Consider the following 18,901-nt stretch of genomic DNA (forward strand, 5'->3'; position numbering starts at 1 on the left):
GGAACGCAACAGATCGCCAAAACACGATCTTCAACAAAAATCACCGAAGACGATTTTTCAGGAAACGAGAACAAACGAACGATCGGATTGTCTGATGTCCGACGGCGTGAAGCTGCAGCACGACCACGTACGTTCTGCGTTTCCTGTCTGTTCAGGAAGTGACGCGACCACGTGGAAAAAGAAAGACTCCAAGGAGATAAATCCAACCGCACGTGGAGCGTAAAGATTCGATAAGTAAATCAGCCCTTTAATTCCGAATGAGTCAAAAAACCGTTTCCGAGCGTCCACGCTTCTCAGACACGCGGTCGCTAGCGTCCGAACGTTAACGAAACTTTGTATTCTTGAATGTTCTGCAGAATTGAACGAAGAAATCTCAACGCGGGGACGGAGACTGTAAACCTACACCCTCGCTCGGGTCCGTTCAAACACTCATGAACAGATTTTGGTAAAAATATTTAGCACTTCATACCACCACCCCCCCCCCCCCCCACGCCGAAAAGAGTACGATTTTTAAACCCTCCACCAGGTCAAACGTCAGCAGAATCAACGAACTCGAATCAAAACAGAGCTTAAATGTTTCATCGTGAATTAAAAAGCATATATTTGTTTTTGAAAAGTTGTTGCTTTGTGGAGGTTTTCAAGACGCAGAAATGACTTCTACCACCAGAGGGCGACGCCAGAACTTAATCCGTGGTTTAATTAAAAGTGAACGACACGTTTGTTTCTCCTGGGTCAGAAATCTGAAGGCACAAACACAAATATATTAATCCATTTTATCTTCTTGTATTTTTAAACTCCTATGATCCTCTGGCTGTGACAATTTTTTTTAAAACTTTTTCTTTATTTCAAATCATAAGAAACGGAATATTCATCAATTTTGTATAAATCTTACGACGCTTTAACGGAAAGATTAACTTTACAGCTTGAATTAAAACTCGGAAAAAAGAGGAAAAAGTCGTTTTTCATTGGTCCTCAGCTTCGACATTTACTGGAAACTTTGCTCTTTTTTGAAATTCGAGGCTTAAAATTCATACTGAAATGAAACTAAACATTAAAGTGTCAGAGCGACATCACAACCACTTTACTTTGGGCCAATAAGATAAAACAAAAAAACATCTTAATCTAAACTCGTCAGATAAAGAAACAGATCAAACCAGAACGACCCTGAACTCGTTAGTTTCGTCACCAGAAACTTTTAAATCTCCAACCGATTCACGTTTGTCTCCGTTTTTTCCTCTGAATTCCCATCGAGCAGCTTCAGGTTTGTTAACACTTCACTGTACGATTAACACTTACATCCACTTGGTTTTACGCCACGACGCTGAAAAAGAAAACCCCGCCCCCCCAACGAATCCAAACACGTGTGATCTGGATCATTTCCTACATGAACAGCTGCTCGTCGCTGCATCAGAAAAACTAAAAAACAACAACAAGACACGCGTCGTTTCCTGTCTCTCTGCGAACGAACCTTTCCCTGCGTCACGGTTTGTGCTTTACGAAGAAAAAAAACCCAACAAAATTAACAGACAACAAAAAGCACAAAGAAGTGAGTCAACAGAGACAATATAAAATATTCTTCACTTCACATTGGATCGTACATTCATTCAGCTTCTGTCCTCCTGTACAACTTGTTCCCTCCCCCCCCCCAGGTGCCTTTCTTTAACGATTCTTTCTGCCGTGAAAAACAATAACATCACGTCGAAGGTTTCGAAGCCGAGCATTTTTATAAAAACGTCTTTAAAAGATTGTAAGATGACGGTGGAAGCTTCACAGATGATTTCTGAGGTTTCAAATATGGGACGTTAAAAAAAATGCAGAGCTTCAAACCTTCTGAAATCTGTACGTCGGCTCAGGATGTTTGTTTTCTTTTGGGGGGCAGATAAATATGAAACAACCATTTAAAGCAACTCCACCCACGGCGCCACCTGGGGGTCACATCCCCCGAAAAACACCTTCTGAGTTCTATGTTTCACTACTACACAATAAATTAACACAGGCAGCAAATAATCCCACCAGCACAACACACCATCACATGGATAATAGAATAAAACGGCTGCGACGCGGATGAGACGCACGCGGTCGTCTGTACAGTGAAAGAAGAGAATCTGCTCGCGGCTCAGAAAGTCCACGGGAAAGACGACGGACTGATACGTCTGTGTCGGGTCGTTACGTGAGAGCGGCTCATTGGGGTTTTTTTGGTTTTAGAGGAAAGTTGGGAATTCAGGGAGAGTTTCGTCGTTTTAATCTGAAAGTTTCCCGATTGAATAAAGAAACCTTTAACTGCGACTTGTGTACTGAAGACGTGAAGCGGCGTCAGAAGCTCGTTCGCTGTTTCTCTGCGTTTCTTTCACCTTCTGAGAAAAATATGTCGTCAGCGACTTTCTGAAACAGCAAACTACGACTTTTTCAACGTGTGGACGTGGAAATCTGAAACGTGGGAGGAGCCAGATCCTCAGTTAAACCGTTGGACTCGTCTGTTCTGCTCTGAGACGTCTGGGCTAAACCGTCGGAGAACCAAAATAAACAAATCTAATCGAAGTGTTTTTGTTGTTTGAACTTTTTAATGACGACTTAAAACTTTTATTAAAGCTCATGAAGAAGAAGAGGAGGAGGAGGAGGAGGATCCAGCACGTTTCTGTTCAGATCGATGTTCGTAAAGATGGACGACACGACAGCTCCCAAAAAATGAAGCCAAAGCATCTTGATCGCCGCCTGGTGGCTGGCTGCGGTATTGCTCATACATCCTGCCTCCCCAATGTTAATGGACCAAACCAAAAGTGCACAAATTATAAAACAAAACAAATTGTTTGTATTTTTGGGGGTAAAATTGGTTTTAATTCGTTATTTGCTGCTATGACAGGTCGTGATTGACAGCTGAGACTAACCCGTGACGGGACTGACGGCTCCATCACCTGCACAGGATTCGAACCTGCGACACTTTAGCTTCATTTCTGAAAAGTGGGAGGAAGTGGAGACGCGTCGTCCATATTTATTTACAGACAATGGTTCAAATAAACAAAATTAAAAAAGCTCAAATTAATAAAAAACCTGAAGTAAAAGGTCGAAGGTGGAAGAAGAAATTTGGTTTTAAAGATCCAGGTCTGAATTGAATTCTTTGTCTCATGAGCAGATCTTTGATAAAAACAAGTCACTGAGGTTAAAATGAGCTTGTTTTTGTGTTTAAAGCTAAAAATAAAAAACTCATATATATATAAATATGAACGAGTCATAAAGCCCAGGTCTCACGTGCAGTGTAATAAGTAACTCTCACCACTAGGTGTCAGTGTGGACCAGTCTATGGGATAAAGGATGGAGAGATTATCCTGGTGTTTCAGTGATTCAGTCTCTTAGTGTGTGATCCTCAGATGAACCTGTGCTCGTCCGAGACGTTTCCACCGACTCTTGTGCTGCTGTGAACTTTCAACTGAATGTCAGAATAAAAAAAAAAAAGTCACACTGATCCTTTAATCCGGGTCTAGTTTTGGTATAATCCTCATGTGAGGCGTGGGAACGTCACTTAAAGCTACGTTTTCAAACTCTTCTCCTCTGTGTGTGTCTGTGTCTGTGTGTGTGTGTGTGTGTGTGTTTGAGCCGTCTCTCCCTTTTCAACAGTGAAGGCACTAAATCGAAGACTAAAACTGGATTTAATCTGGCTACAGTTCTGTGCGGCGGCGTCCGGAGAGAGCGTTGGCGTAGAAAACACCGAAATGAAATGTCAGGTGAGCGCGATCAGTCGAACTCTGGAGGACGAGGAGGGTCACGACGGAATGGTAAGGCTGTATTGAATCAGTATGGCTTTGTGTGTGTGTGTTTGTGTGTGTGTGTGTGTTTGTGTGTGTGTGTGTTTGTGTGTTTGTGTTTGTGTGTCTGTAGGTGAAATGTTACAGCGAAGTCGAGCGTCTGCGTCTCCTCACAGAGGAGAGAAGATCCTACAGCCGGTTCTACGCTGGAACGAGGACAGAGACGAGAAGAAGAAGAAGAGGATGAGGATGAGGAAGAGGAAGGTCTGACCGATACTGATTTCAACACTGAACCTTGCGACTGGAATCATAATTTATATATTTAGATTGAGAGATATTAACAGTTACAGATGGGAGAGTCTGTTCAGTGCCAGAGCTTTCACCCACTCGTCACGGTCTTTAACTCCCAGAGGAAGACTGGTCGATGTGGGTGAAAGCTCCAGAAACAGACCTGAGATCCCAGCTATCGGTCAAACCTCAGAGACGTTTGGCTCAAAGGTAGAGGAAGAGAAATAAATCCAGACGCAGTGAGGACGAGATGAGCAGAAGATGAGGAGCAGCTTTGTGTAAACGTCCTGGGGAGAAAAGTGGAATCACTGACAGGTCGGACGCTCGTCCTGCGTCCAACGAGGGAGGGAGTGAGACGGGTGGGGGGGGGGGGGGGGAGCAGACAGTTTATAAAAAGAGGCTCGGGTTGTGCTGCGTCTTTTCTCCCACACACAAACAACCACGGGGGGGTTTAGAAAAAAACTAAGGTTCCTCTGGAAGTCGATTGGCGGTGACGGCGTTGGTTCCTCTTCAGAGATGGAAGCCGTTCAGCAGACAGGAAAAAAAAAAAAGACGACGGGAAGTGAACGCAGCTTCCTGTGGCTCGCTGAGTCAACCAAGTCTAACTGGGTTCGATTCCCCAAAAAAACCAGGGTCCACGTGTCCACTGTGACGACTGGTTCACGTCCTGTCACTTTTCTCCTCCACGATAAACGACACGATGACTGAAGCAGAATGTGAAAATTGGTCATAAATGAAAAAAGTCTAATTCAGAAAATACCAGTTTGATAATCAGAGAATATTAAAAACTAAACACCAACAGTCCGAGGGAATCGCTGCGTCCTCCTGTCATTTACCACATTGTCGTTTTCAAACTCGTCCCGTGACGACGGGACTCAAGTCAGCACGCCACCCGACAGGAAGCGCGTCCGTCAGCGTCCGCGTCAGAGCTCAAAATCAAGAAAAACAAAACAACAACAACAAAAACTGGACTCGACAGCGAGAACTCAGCTCCGACGCGACTTGAATTCAGTTTAGATCCCGTTTAAAAAATAAAAAAAGTGAAATCCGATCGAGAGGCGTCAGTGGGTGACTCCAGCTGGAGGCTCAGGTTTTCAGCATCAGAGGTTCTCGCACGTGGGTTTTTTTTTTTGGGGGGGTGGGGGGGTGATGTCATCAGCGCAGGACGGTCCACTACTCCACCTCGTTGGGTATTTCTGTTTTGTCCTTCCGGATGACGGGCAGCGGGTGAGCCTCGGTGTTGAAGACCCAGTGGTCGAACGGGAGGTGGTCGTCCTCAGAGAAGAGCAGGTAGAGATACCTGCGGGAGACAAAGACAGAAACTTGTGTTAGCGTCAAATGATGAAGATGTTTGGATTTCATAATGTAAGTTATTTAATAGAATGATCAGATCAAATCATGTTCAGGGATGAGGTCGTGTTTTAAAGTGAACGGATAACGTCCGAGGTAAAACTTAAAACTTTGGGAAGAGCTGAAGTTTGAGATTGAGATTGAGACAACGCAGCAGAACAGAAGAGTTTGTGTTGTTTTCTGGAGCCTACATTACCCACAATGCCCCTTGCTTCACGCAAACCCCACAGATTCTAATGTCGTACGAGTGATTTTTGATCTAATTTCATCAGCAATGAGGTAAAAAGAGTTGAAATCTTGTGGGTAAACATTGTTTTAATTAAACCAACACGCCTCCACTCGTGTCTTCATGTATCTTTTTAACGTGACTCCTCGTGGGATCCACACTTGTTTGATATTATCTCCTCAGTATTCGTCAGTGGTCCTGCCAGAAGAGCAGTGATGAAACAGATGTGGGGCCGAGAGCCAAGAAGGGGGGGGGGGGGGGGGGGGGGGAGGGGGGCACGGCTTCACACCAGCTTTTGCCAAACCGGAGGTGATTTAATTCTGCGGCTCGATGGCGTCAGATTTCATGAAACAGTTTCTGAACAGGAGCAAAACTGAGTCAATAAATCAGCTGAGAAGCTCGATGGACGTGAAGCCGTCAACCACACGTCCCCCCCCCCCCCCTCTCCTCCTCCCCCTCCTCCTCTTCCTCACAACAGACGCCCAGAAAGCAGCGAGTGATTGACGGCCGACAGCCGTGTGAAGAACGTCCGTGTCCTTGGCAGCGGAGAGGAGATGAAATCAGGAACGTGGCTCTGCACAATGCCAAGTTCCCAGAGAAACATTTGAGGGACAAGACTTCTAGATGGGATCAATATCCTCCGTGGGGGGGGGGGGGGGGGGGGGTCGCACTGTGGCATCATGGGATGCGACAGATGAGGAAACTATGGGCTACTGACCAGGCCGCTCGTCAGTCACCTTCGTATTCTTGTCAGTGGATTTATCGCCTTGGGGGGGGGGGGGGGGGGTTTAATACCAGATCATGCTAATGAGGTTTTCATTTTATTAGTTTTTCCAACGCTTCCACAGAACATTTTATAATCACACCTAAAAAGCTTTAATGACTTTCTGATCAGACGTCTCAGTGTGTGTCTGTGTGTGTGTGTGTGTGTGTGTGTGTGTGTGTGTGTGTGTGTGTGTGTGTGTGTGTTAATCAGGACTAGAGGTGACGTGAGGTATAATTTACAGCCTATAAAGAAGCTGGATTGGACGGAGGCTCGCCCCCCCCCACCCATCAGGCTCTGTTAGCCTAACCTTGACTTCCTGTAAACCGCTGCCTGGTGCAGGACAGAATGAAGATGAGGAAGAGGAGGGGACGGATTGAGACGGAGAGGAAGGAAACAGAGATAAATATGGAGTGAAGTTCCGAGGGTTTGATTCCACGTCACACATCCATCAACCAGGACCGACGTGGTCACTGAGATTCCCTCCCTGGTTTTCTGCTTCGTATGAGCAGACACACAAACACACACACACACACACACACACACACACACACACACACACACACACACACACACACACACACACACACACACACACACACACACACACACACACACACACACACACACACACACACACACACACACGTTAAACACACACTCTCGCACTCGTTGAAGTGTTGCTGGGATTTTCTTTTCCTGGTGGTTTAAACAGACTGACTTGCCGAACACAGATGGAGAGCCATCTGAGGAGGAGCCCTATTAGCCACAGACATCACACTGTGCGGCTGACAACACGTTTAGAGAGCCGTTTGCGGCCTCGCACACACATTTACACACACACACACACAGACACACACAACAGGGCAGTTAAGTACAAATGTCAGGCGACTGTTAAGAGGAAGTGAGAAGTGGAAGCTGCCTGTGGTGAGTTGGGACACGTCGTGTTTATCTCGTTGTCTATTTGAGATCCGACCGTGCATCTGCAGTCTGAGAAACACGAGTGGATCCAACATGTGGGAGATAACTGGTCTTCTACTGAAAACACATTTCATATTTCACAGAGATTCACTTCTGCAAAATCACTATTTCACATAGTGTCTCACGGGATTGTTCAAGTTAGGCGTGGAAGGATTTAATGAGAAATGACGAAAGGCCCAAACATTTGAATTATTAAAAAAAATGATACGTATTCTCTGTTCAGTTGTGTTTGTGTCATTTATCGAGATGAACGTCGTGTGGTTCAGTATCTCAGTGAGAGACTGGATCGTCCTGTACGGCTGCAGAACCCCCGACTCACTCAGCGTGTGAGAGACGACGCAGCGACGTAACCTTGCCACTGACCTCGGCAAATCTGTGGAGCCTTGTCCGAATTAATGAAAACATCGTATTTTATGCCTGTGTGTGTGTTTGTGTGTGTGTGTGTGTTTGTGTGTGTGTGTGTGTTTGTGTGAGTTGACAGTTTGGGGATGCAGAGCTCCAGTCCCTCCATAAAACGCAATGACAGCACAATCATAAGAGGACAAAGTGAAGGGTGTGTGCGTTTATGAAGTTGTCCAGTTTGCGCGTCTCACTTCAGCGTCTCTGCCAAGTAGAAACTCTGCTGGACGTCGTCGTGGTTCGGAGACGACGCGTAGACGTCCCTGACGCCGCTGTAGCCTCCTTCCAACCGACAGTGCTTCTCCAGGGCCTGGACCACACACACAGGAACACAGACACACAACGGGAAGACAGGAAATCAATCAGGCTGTTTCATGTGCTTAAAATATCACTAAAGCTCCGGGTGGATCCTTTGCTGAATATAAAAATAAGTTAAATAAGTCGATGTTTTGTTGTGTTTCCGTCCAGATTAGTTTGTTTTAATAAAATCTCTCACTGGAGCTTCCACATTCGAACATTTTCTTTCAGCTACTGATGAATTGAATATCACAGAAACGATTCTTTGAGACAAACTCGTATTTTACCTGAACGGCCTCCCAGCCCCACTCCCTGTACTTGGGGTCGTGGGTGAACCTCCACATGTACATGTACGTCTCGATGACCTCGGGGCGGAGGATGAAGTACTTCTCGTTCTGGCGGGTGGCGATGGCCTCGACCCCGCCGTCGAAGCGAAACGCCTCTGGACCCAGCTTCAGGGCTGCGGGAGGAAGAGGAGGAGGAGGAGGAAGAGGAAGAGGAGAGAAGAAGATGTAAAGATACAAACATCTTAATGCTGCAGCTTCAAAATGAGGAAAACAGACTGAGTTTCTTCTCTTGTGTTATTAACCCACGTGTTTACATAGTTTCACGTTACGTGTGCGGCTGCAGTGAAGCGTCACAGAGCTCAGGTCAGCGCTCGCTCAGAAAACGATGCTATTTCAGAGCTCAGTGATGATGACATTCCCCGGAGCTGCGTTTAAAACAGTGACTCACAACACGACTCAGGGACGGATTCAATTCAGAGAGAAAAATTTTTAAAAAAATGATCTGACCGGAGATTAAAAATAAAAACCTGCATAATGTCGACTTATGATTAAAATACGACTTTCAAATTAGAATTAAACCGTTTTCCCATAACTTGACTTTCCTGCCTGAAAGGACGACAAGTGCACGGACTGCACTTAAAACCCCCCCCCGACATCCTTTACAGCCTCTGATACAAGCAGAATGAAAATAACTTCTGAGCCGTTTTCAGATATGAACTCTGTGTTCACGACAACAGGTAAATATCTGGGACACTCAGGTGAGGTGGGCGTCTCAGCAGAGACACGGGACACGACGCCGTGGAACTGACCCGTCCTGACGTACGACTCGTGACACGTGCGGGCGATCTCGGCGGCCTGCTCCATCTGGTGGCCCGTCTTGTCGCTGGGCGCCCCATCAGCTCCCAGCGCCATCATGCCGCCCGCGAAGCAGGTCAGGTGACCCATCTTGTGCTCCAGGAGCCCCCCCTTCCACTCCGCTATGTAGGTCAGGCCGCCGCTGGACTTCCTCATCAGGTTGGTCTCTATCGCCTGGGAAACACAGAGAGTGATTGAAGGTTCTGAGCCTGAAATCAACTGTAACCTGTAATAATCCTCTCGTGATGGATCAGAGGGTTTTTAAATGTGGATAATATCGTGATAATGTATTCGTGAGTTAATGTCCATGTTGGTTTGTGTTGTTTACTCAACTACATTGTTCAAGGTACTAAAAACCTTAAATCAACAAGTTGAAAAATATAATCTTCACTCTGTTTACATCCTGTTTGTACTGTGTGCACAGTACAAACAGGATGTGAGAGCTCGGGATAAAGTAAATCCTCAAACCTCGGTAGAAACTCTGGTGTCGATCTCTGTGTTTCTGTTCTTAAACAAACTCTCCAGTTCATCACAGGAATCGAGAAGAAGTGATGAACGTTAAATTAGAGAAACGCACAGGGTTCGATATGTTTCGGGGATAAAGACCCTTTAAGGACAGCAGGGTTATCGTCTTCTTGACGAATGCATCCAGAGCCCCTGTCGTCCCTGAAGCTTGTGAGGGATTATGGGTAAAGTATCCCTGCGTGTTTAAAGCTGTATTTTAGTCGCCATGTAATGTATTTCGCTCCCCAGTGTGTTTCAGAGCGATGCCGCTCGTCACCACAGTTTAGGTTTGATTTAAAAAGAGAGAGGCTATCTTTACACCACAGGAGAGCTGCTGTTGTTCTGACACGAGATTCATCTCCTCTCGCTACTTTTCCTTTTATACATAAATGCAACGTGAAACTTTTCCCCGTGGCGTCATCTCTTCAAACTCACTATCAGGCTCCTGAGGATCAAATTATTGGAAAATGAATAGATACCAGAAAGTCTGACATTGGAACGGTTAAGGGTGAAATATAGAAACGCTGAGAGAGTCAAGACTGAAACCCTCTAACACCCTGTAACACACTATCTCCATGATAAAGTAAGAGACAGAAAAGTTAGTCTCAATCCTAAACGTAATGGTTTCTTCCTCGGGTCATGTCACACCCCTCCATAAACATCTTATGGAAGACAGTTCAGTAGTTTTTGTGTAATCCTACAAACTGACAAACAAACGCACAACAACAAATGTTCCTGTTATTCTATCTTGTGTCTTATTGGATTTGTAAACGTGTCCTCAGGTGTCCTTAAAGGTTATTATTGTTTTTGTTGTTTGTTAATTGACTCAAATGATTAAATTGACCTAAAGAAAATCATCTGCAACTATTTTAACAAACAATAATTGGTAATTTAATGACTTGTGAAGTCAATGGCTGCATCTCAGCCCTAACAACTGCTTACTGTGCGTGTGCGTGTGTGCGTGTGTGTGTGTGTGTGTGTGTGTGTGTGTGTGTGTGTGTGTGTGTGTGCACGTGTGTGCGGGGGGGTTACCTGCAGGGCATCGTAGTACATCTTCTTGCCTTCCTCATCTGTCTTGTCTGACATCAGCCAGGCCTTGAGCAGGTACTCATAGAAACTGTCGCCAAGGCCACCCACAGACACATGATCTGCAACACACACATAAACAATGATTAAAACACACACACACACACTCACTAACACTCACACACAAACACACACCTCCTACACGTCTGCGTGTTCAGATTACAACTTCAATCCAAAGATAATCACCACATTATGCAGGGCTGGATATGTGTGTGTGTAATATAACACAAACACTCCTGCAGCTGATGATATTCTACAGTATACGTGTGTGTGTGTGTGTGTGCGTGTCTGTGTGTGTGTTATTGCAGGTGAGCGTCCATCCAGCTGATCTGTGCGTCTGCCCTGCTGATTGTCAGCGGAGGCTCATCCATATGCATGTGTCATTAACAGAGTCCGGCCCCGTGTGTGGAGTGCAGAGATTAAATGTCAGCCGCAATCACGCTGAAGAGAAGAGAGAAGAGGAGGCCGCTGAAGAGGCTTCGGTCGCGAGGCGATAAGAGAAGCCGGCTGTCGACGAGCGAGAGCGTCACACCCCGAGCGAGAGCGGCAGGGAAACCAAAGAGAAGAAGACACGAGCCTAAAATAGAGCGCGAGCGATCTGCCAAACATCTCTTCAATGACATGAAGAACAATTACACATTTAGTCACAAGCAGTTTTTTCAGATACAGAATCAGAAGCAGAGATGTAAACTAGATAACCCGCTAACATCTGCCAACATCTGGCTTTTGTCTGCAATGAGAATGGAAACAATTAGCTGTAGTTTCTCTCTCAGGTCAAATGACTCTGCAGGTTTTTAAATCGGCTCCGGCTCCGATCGGCACTGATAGAAACAAGCTATCGTCTTCCTCTTCTTCATTTTGGAACCATGCGTTGAACATATGCGTATTTATTGTTTATTACATTATCTATAAACACTTTATCTTGTGAATAACTCAATCGCCTTCATGAGCAGGTTTAAAAAACACGATGACAGCCGTTCTAACACAATCCACCTGCACATGACGAGGTGGTATTTGTACAGTAAGTGAGGGATGGGCTGAGGATTGCAGGGAGGCTATGGTGGGGGGGGGGAGGAGATATATTTCAGACAACATTAGGGTGCAAACATCCCGAGGTCATAATTTATTCAACAATTGCATTTCCATCGCTATTGCATAATTTCTCTCTGGATGAAAAAACCCCCCCTCACTGGCTAAGACGAGCGTAAAAGCTTCTTTTTTTGGGGGGGGGGCGGGGGGGGAACTTTCTATTCAGCATCGCAGATTGAATAAATCATCATTTGCATAAATTACGTGGATGAAGACGCAGGTAGCGTCTGTGTTAAAGTGTCAGATAAATGCCAGCAGCTATAACCGCAGATGTGCTTCCTGGAGTTTTATCGCGTGTTTCAAAGTTAAGTTCGTATTTAACCTTCACAGATTCTAACAGTGCTGCAGTTAAAGGCCGCGTGTCGGAGACGATATTTCTGATCCCTTCAGAAACGTATCAGAGGGAAAATACAAATGATTATTAAAAACTGGATCAAGCGATTTACGTCTTTCAGGAGAAACGTGCCCCTGATTCGACCGATCTGAGCAAATGAAAACCTCTTCAAGGTAAAACTGAGGCGGGAGGAATTAAGCGTGAAAAATAATTACGTTTCATTAACTTCAAATCTGAAATTCTCAATGACGGGAGAAAAAGCTAAACTCAACGGGTTCCTGAATACATTAGGGAGACTTGGGTTTTTCAGGCTTCCTCGCCTGGATGCGAGTTTCCCCGGTGATTCGGACGCCAGCAACAAACGACGAAGGACGTGAAGATTCGCTGCGTCAGTCAGAGTCCGGTGTTTATCCTTTATTGGTCTGATGTGCCTCCTCCTCACAGTTCCTGGTCGACGGCTACAGGCTGAAGACTCATTTCTCTGATGTTTGGTCCGAGTTCAACAAACCGCCGCTGAGCACTGGACTTTGATTTGACAAGTGGAGTAGAAGCTGACGGCCCAGTGATGGACTCACGACCCGTCCAGGATTAGTTCCAGCTCCCCTGTGACCCAACTGTTCCTTAAAGCGCCCGATGGTTTGATATAGTGGTAAAAAGGAAATCACTCACAGCCGCGTTAAGAACGAGTTTAAAAATGGATTTTGATATCATCCCCTCTCCTGCTCCTTGTCAGTGTCGTTTTCATTATCTAGCACCCTGCCGACAGTTTCCTCCGACACATGACAGCTGGCATTAAAAGAGACTTTTACTCAGTGTGTTCCTCTGCCACACGATATCTGACAACACGTCTCTATTTTACACTATCTCCCCAACAGCCCTAATCCCTCCTCTTCCTCCAAGTCTTCCCTCTCTATCCCCATCATCGTTACCCCGTTCTGCTGCACGGTTTGATAATGGATTTGAAATCATATCCTGTTACTGTGTGAACGGACACATGTGCACACGCCGACGTTATAGACGGGAGCTGAGGGTGGACAGGGATTTGGGGAAATAGTGGGCTGCAGGAATGTGAAGTGAGTCAACAGGGTTGAGATGGAAAGAGGGACGAGGAGGTTTGAAAGCAGAAGAAGAAGGGAAACCATCCTGCAGCATCGCTCCAGCAGAACAACTAAATCAATCCCCGTAAATAACGAAGAGGATTTCGCAAAAACTACCGAACAGATTCTTACAGAACTCGGTGGAGGGATGGGACACAGGCCAAGAAAGAGCCCATTGAATTTTGGGATGGATCTGGATATAGAGGCAGATCCATTATTGTTTTTTAATAGCTATTTTTTGACATTTTCACCATTTTAACAGGGAATAATTCATGAATCTTGACGGTAAAATGAGAGGGACAAGAGAAAAATGTATCGGGGACAAGTTCTTGGACAAATAAAGGAAGCGAGTGTCTTTAAAACCTGAGCTGGAGCCGGCGGAGTGATTACAATGATCCTGGAGGGAGGAAGACGTGTGCACTCTCCTGGTCGTCGTCAGAACAAATTACAGGTGTGGAGCCGTTGTCTTTGAAAGATCAACACAAAGTGCTCAGCGGTGATCCAGACAAGTTGTAATTTGTGTGTCATCACGACAAAGGAAAAGGCCGAAGCTTGGTGACACTCGTCAAGTGGGAAATGAAAACGTTTTGCTGATATCAGACTCTGGGTCCAGGTTAGTGTGAACCCAGACGGAGCCGGTCGGATATTTCCATCTTAATTACTCAGGAGCCGTTTCTGTGTGAAGTACAACTGAAAAAATTTGAGAATATGACGGAAGGAATTTGGCTTGACTAAAGTTTGTATAAATATTAGGTCACATTATGCATAAAAGTGACTGTTCAAACAGAATTAACACCGAGGAAATGACGAAGCCGTCTTTACAGCTGGTTAATAACGACGGGCCTTCCTTTGTGTTACAAGGAGCTGCGAGGAGTTTCCCCAGAACGCAGGGACAATGTAAATCTGCTTTAACGTGAGGGCTGATCACCTTAATGCAAATAAAGCTCCAGCTCCTGGACCTGCTGTGTGATCATCAGGTTTTATTGGGCTCAGTTTACAGGTGACGCTAAGTGAAGGTGAAGCAGCAACTGTGACTCCCTGATGTGAAGTTGTGGAGAACAAAGGGTGAAGGTGATGATTCTCATCTTTGAAACGTCCGTGTTTATACGTCGTCTTGTTATTTCACTGGAGAACATTTACGTATATGGAGATAAAAAAGAAGGAGCGGAGCATCTAAGAAGAATCTCAGTGGACAGGACAGTGTTCCTCCTGAAGAACTATGACGTGTAGAGAACTGTGCACTCACGTTGGCCCCACTGGCCACTGTTGGGGTTCAGGTAGTTGGGGTACAGCCCCTGAGGTTTGTCCAGGCGGTTGAGGACCTTCCGGATGTTCATTACCTGATAAAAAGAAGAAGAAGATTGCATTTCAAGAAAGAAATCTTTAAATTCTGCAGGAGTAAAAGAGGAAATCCTGTAGAAAACCAGTGAGAGTTCAACACATACGACATGTTCACATCTCCTGTGTTTCTGTTACCTTCTGAGCAAACTCAGGATTCCCAGAGAGCTGGCCGAGGTGCATGAACTCCAGGTGCAGGGTTCCGTACTCGGCCAGGATGCTGCTGCCGCCAGACGCCCACGGCCAGTTCCTACCTATACCACTGCAGAGAGAAGAAGGGAGAGGGAGAGAGGGAGGATTCTGTTAATCAAAAAGAAAACGACAAGAAGAAATACTGAACCACCGCTGATGTGTAAAAGAGACCATTTGAAAAACCGCCTCCGTAAACTATGTTGTAACTGGTGCACACTCTGGTGCGCACAAGGTCTGTGGACAATAAGACAAGAACACAGAATGAGTCATGTCAGAAAGTTTTCTCAGTGACTCAGCAGCCAAACTTTAAACCAGTAAGACGACTTCAACTCTGCTCTAATTTACCTGGACGTCCTTTTGTCAACTGTTCTTTTTCATGACATGAGGTTCCTGTGCGTTCACGGCACTGAAATTCAAACTTTGGTCGTTAAACTGAGAGAATTCAGGTTTAAGGCACTTCTCCGAGTCTACGTCCGTGTTTAAGTACAGTCTATGGCCGTGATGCGTGTGTGTGTGTGTGTGTGTGTGTGTGTGTGTGTGTGTGTGTGTGTGTGTGTGTGTGTGTGTGTTGGATGATTAGAGCCACTGACAGATCACTTCCAGATCAAGAGCTGATGACTCTGGTGGCGAAGCCTCAAGTAAAAACCCATGAATAACATTTTACTGCACCGTGAAACACACAGCGGGGCGTCGGCAGAGCAGTAAATAAATGGGGGACATAAACGGCACTGCACACACACACACACACAGACACACAACTCTTCAAAGAGGTGGATGAACATACTAATTACCCCCCCTTCAACTCATCATGCTGCACAAGCCATAATTTGTTTCCCATTACACCATGGATTCAATCAACTCACCCGAACACAAGCAGGACCACTGCAGCATCAGGCAGAAGACACACACACACACACACACACACACACACACACACACACACACACACACACACACACACACACACACACACACACACACACACACACACACACACACACACACACACACACACACACACACACACACACACACACACACACAGAGCTGTGCGTTTGTTCGCTTTGGATGGACGCAGACATATTGAAAAAGCATCATTTCTTCATCTTCATCTCCTCCTCTTCCTCCTCCTCCTCCTCTCCAGTTAACTGTCAGCTCGATCTGTCTGTCCATCTTTCTCAATCCCTTTCTAACCCCCCCCCCCCATGATGAGCGATAAATCTCCTCTCCTCGGAGGCGGGGAGAGGAACACACACACACCTTTCCATTTCACCCCTGTCCAGCTCAAATTCATCCCAAAGCCCCGCTGTGAGAAACACTAAACCCCCGTGAAGGAGAACAAAACAGAAGACAGCGAGAGGAAAGCTGCCGCGTAAACCAAAACAGACACAAACCAATGGAGTGCAGATATATAGTAGAATACTGGAGACACAGCGCGCTGAGGGTGTGTTTGAAATACTACTTATCTGACCAGGGTGTGTGAAAGAGAAATTCAAGACGATCTGAAACGTGTAACGCTGCCTGGAGTTTAATTACAAATGTAAGACCTGTCAAAGGGAAGATGCTCGTTCGAAACGCAGCTGAAATAAAAAAAAAACTATGAGGATGAAATCACTGAGCAACATTATGCAACTTTTTAAAAAGAATAAATAACACAGTCGTAGTTTGGATTCGTCGGCGCTCTCGATGAAGTCAAGGAGAAGTCAAGCAGCAGTGGAAACGTTTTTCTTTCACAAACACTCACTAACATGCTGGGGAAGCCTTAAAGGGAAAGGAGGAGATTGTGAACAGGCAGGTGAGTTGTTGCCGCCAGCGCTCGACCACGTCCTGGTCTCACTTTCAATGTGTTTGGCCATTTAGCGCAGTGGGGAAATAAAAGGCACCGAGTTTGAGGAATCGACTCGTGACTATGCTTCAACCGAGCGAGAGCCTGACGAGACAGAGACCAACATTTCAGACAATTCAACCGACTAAAAGAATTCAGTCCAACTCTAAAATGGAGTCGTGTGTCTCAAAAAAACGATTTAAAAAACTGGTTCCAATCCAAAGTCCGGTGAGGAAACCGTCTGTACCCGTCTCTGTGGCAGCTTGGTTGATTGACACATTATATCAATGCTAATAAATTCAATTAAAACACGGGGTCTCAGAGCTGCTTCTGCTCTGAACTGGGCTGTTTCAAGAGCTGCTGAGGAACATTCACGCCTCCGATTCCGACGGAAACGCTGCTGTTCCAGTTCTGAAAGTGGAAACCAGCACAACACCAACAGGCACACGGCACAAAACAGCTGTATTAGTGCTAATGCAGTGCAGTGTTGTGTTTGACCAGCGAGGCAGACGTCCCCGTGGCCCAGTTTCCAGAGTTTCCAAGCCTCCACATCCAGCTCGCTCTAGATCCGGCTCCTTCACATGGGAGGCAATGAGACTTGTTACAGGCTCCGAGCGATAAAAGACAGTTTGGTTTATGACCTAGCTCCCGCACTTCAGACCCACACTGCGATGCTGCACAAACATTACACAACTGAGCACACACACACACTCTCACAGAGGCCTTGCTCTGGTGCTCATCTCAATTAGCATACGAGGACTTCTCCTGTTGTGTGTTTCTCCCGTGACCTCAGTTGGCTTTCACATGAATTATGGGCCTTAAAGATTCATATTAAAAGCCGAATAAAGCGTCTGTTTGTTTGAATGCTGCGTCTCTAACACTCCACATCATCGCGCTGTGTGTTTTTGGATGAAATATTCCCGCTGATGAGAAACGCTTGAAACCAAAACAGAAGTAATTAAATGCAGCGTGCAGTGAAAAAAAAAACACACGGGAGTAAATTCTCTTTGCAAACTCGACAGGAAATGTTAATTAAAATTTACGGGGTGACCTAGAACAAGGGGGGACTTTTCAGAGATTATGTTTGGCTCACGCCGACGTATCAAAGCTTGTATTGAACTTTCATTACAAAGCGGGAGATGAGCCGTCATCATCCACCTCCGACAGAAGTGATACGACGCACTTTGTTTGACTAAGAGGAGTCAACGCCCGCAGATTCTGATTAATGTGCTCAGCCCGTTTCATAACCAGGCTGAGAGAATTAAAGTTTAGTTTTGAATATTACAGGTTATCACTGAATACTGGGGGACATTTACTATCTCAACTTTAAAGCAGGAAAGGATGTGGACTTCTTTTCCAAGGTCAGAGAGGAACTTTTTGATCAGACTGCAGAGGCTTAAAAAGCTGTTTTCAGACAACAACACCGGAAAATTGGTTCAGGGTATTTTCCAGAGTTTGCTTTTCACATAGGAGGAAGGACATGACGCTCCTCTTCCTCATCCTGAGATATTTGTATTCTTCCAGCTTTGCATCCATCTGTCTGGGACATTTGTGTTCTCACACACAGCCTCTCATATTTCTAAATTGCAGAAATATTCAACAAGATAATTTGCTCCACATCACGTTGTCCTGCTTTCGGGGCGAGAAACAAAAAGGCTCAAGACGTCCGTGAAACAACAAACATGGATCCACAGCCTCGACCCAGAAAGAGAAGTGGGTCGTTACAGATTGATGTCACCGGTGAATCTGTTCACTTCAGAGGACGTACTTTACTTTTCTTCTCCTCTTTCAGGAGCGTCCAATGTTTTCTTTAAATAATTAATCCTCTCCCACCTTTTACAGCCGTTTCTCGGCCCAGCTCTGAAATGACAAACTGTAGCTTGGTAGTTTTTTTTATCCACCAGTCGATTCTGCAGAGGCGACATCAGGGAATTTAATTCTGCTGTGCCGAGCAGTAACCTGGAAAAAACAGAGAACGCACCCCCCCATCTCCATAAATTAGCATGTCACAAGAACGTGCCCTCTCACGCTTGTCAGGGGTGATGTTAGGAAGCACTCCCCCGATTCATTTGTACTCAGTGGTTGGATGAAGCCTATAATTTGGCTCAATTCTCTCAGTTTTTCTTGTGTGTTCCAAGCCCCTTCCCTGTCCTCCTCCTCCTCCTCCTCCTCCTCGTCCTCCTCCTCGTCCAGCCCATGACCTCCTTTTGCCTCAATATCTCTTCCTCTCTGTCTGAAAATCTATCGCAC

General features: G+C 45.7%; 1 protein-coding gene and 1 long non-coding RNA gene across 2 annotated transcripts in view; both read right to left on the reverse strand.

The window, feature by feature from the left end:
- Positions 1 to 1,872: 1,872 nt before the first annotated feature.
- LOC117758071 lies at positions 1,873 to 2,555 on the reverse strand. Its single transcript, XR_004613228.1, has 2 exons — positions 2,412 to 2,555; positions 1,873 to 2,286 (listed from the first exon to the last, which is right to left on the reverse strand). It is a non-coding gene; the product is annotated as an uncharacterized LOC117758071 (long non-coding RNA).
- A 1,971-nt stretch (positions 2,556 to 4,526) lies between these two features.
- Positions 4,527 to 18,901, reverse strand: part of man1a1 (mannosidase, alpha, class 1A, member 1) — a 94,086-nt gene continuing 79,711 nt past the window's right edge. The window contains exons 6-12 of the mRNA XM_034579393.1: positions 14,773 to 14,896; positions 14,543 to 14,636; positions 10,723 to 10,838; positions 9,141 to 9,360; positions 8,332 to 8,504; positions 7,942 to 8,057; positions 4,527 to 5,328 (exon numbers count right to left, since the gene is read on the reverse strand). Of these exons, the coding sequence (XP_034435284.1) occupies positions 5,202 to 5,328; positions 7,942 to 8,057; positions 8,332 to 8,504; positions 9,141 to 9,360; positions 10,723 to 10,838; positions 14,543 to 14,636; positions 14,773 to 14,896 (970 nt within the window). The 3' untranslated portion in view covers positions 4,527 to 5,201. The remainder of the gene's footprint in view (positions 5,329 to 7,941; positions 8,058 to 8,331; positions 8,505 to 9,140; positions 9,361 to 10,722; positions 10,839 to 14,542; positions 14,637 to 14,772; positions 14,897 to 18,901) is intronic.

Source organism: Hippoglossus hippoglossus, chromosome 24 (assembly GCF_009819705.1).
Source record: "Hippoglossus hippoglossus isolate fHipHip1 chromosome 24, fHipHip1.pri, whole genome shotgun sequence".
NCBI lineage: Eukaryota > Metazoa > Chordata > Actinopteri > Pleuronectiformes > Pleuronectidae > Hippoglossus > Hippoglossus hippoglossus.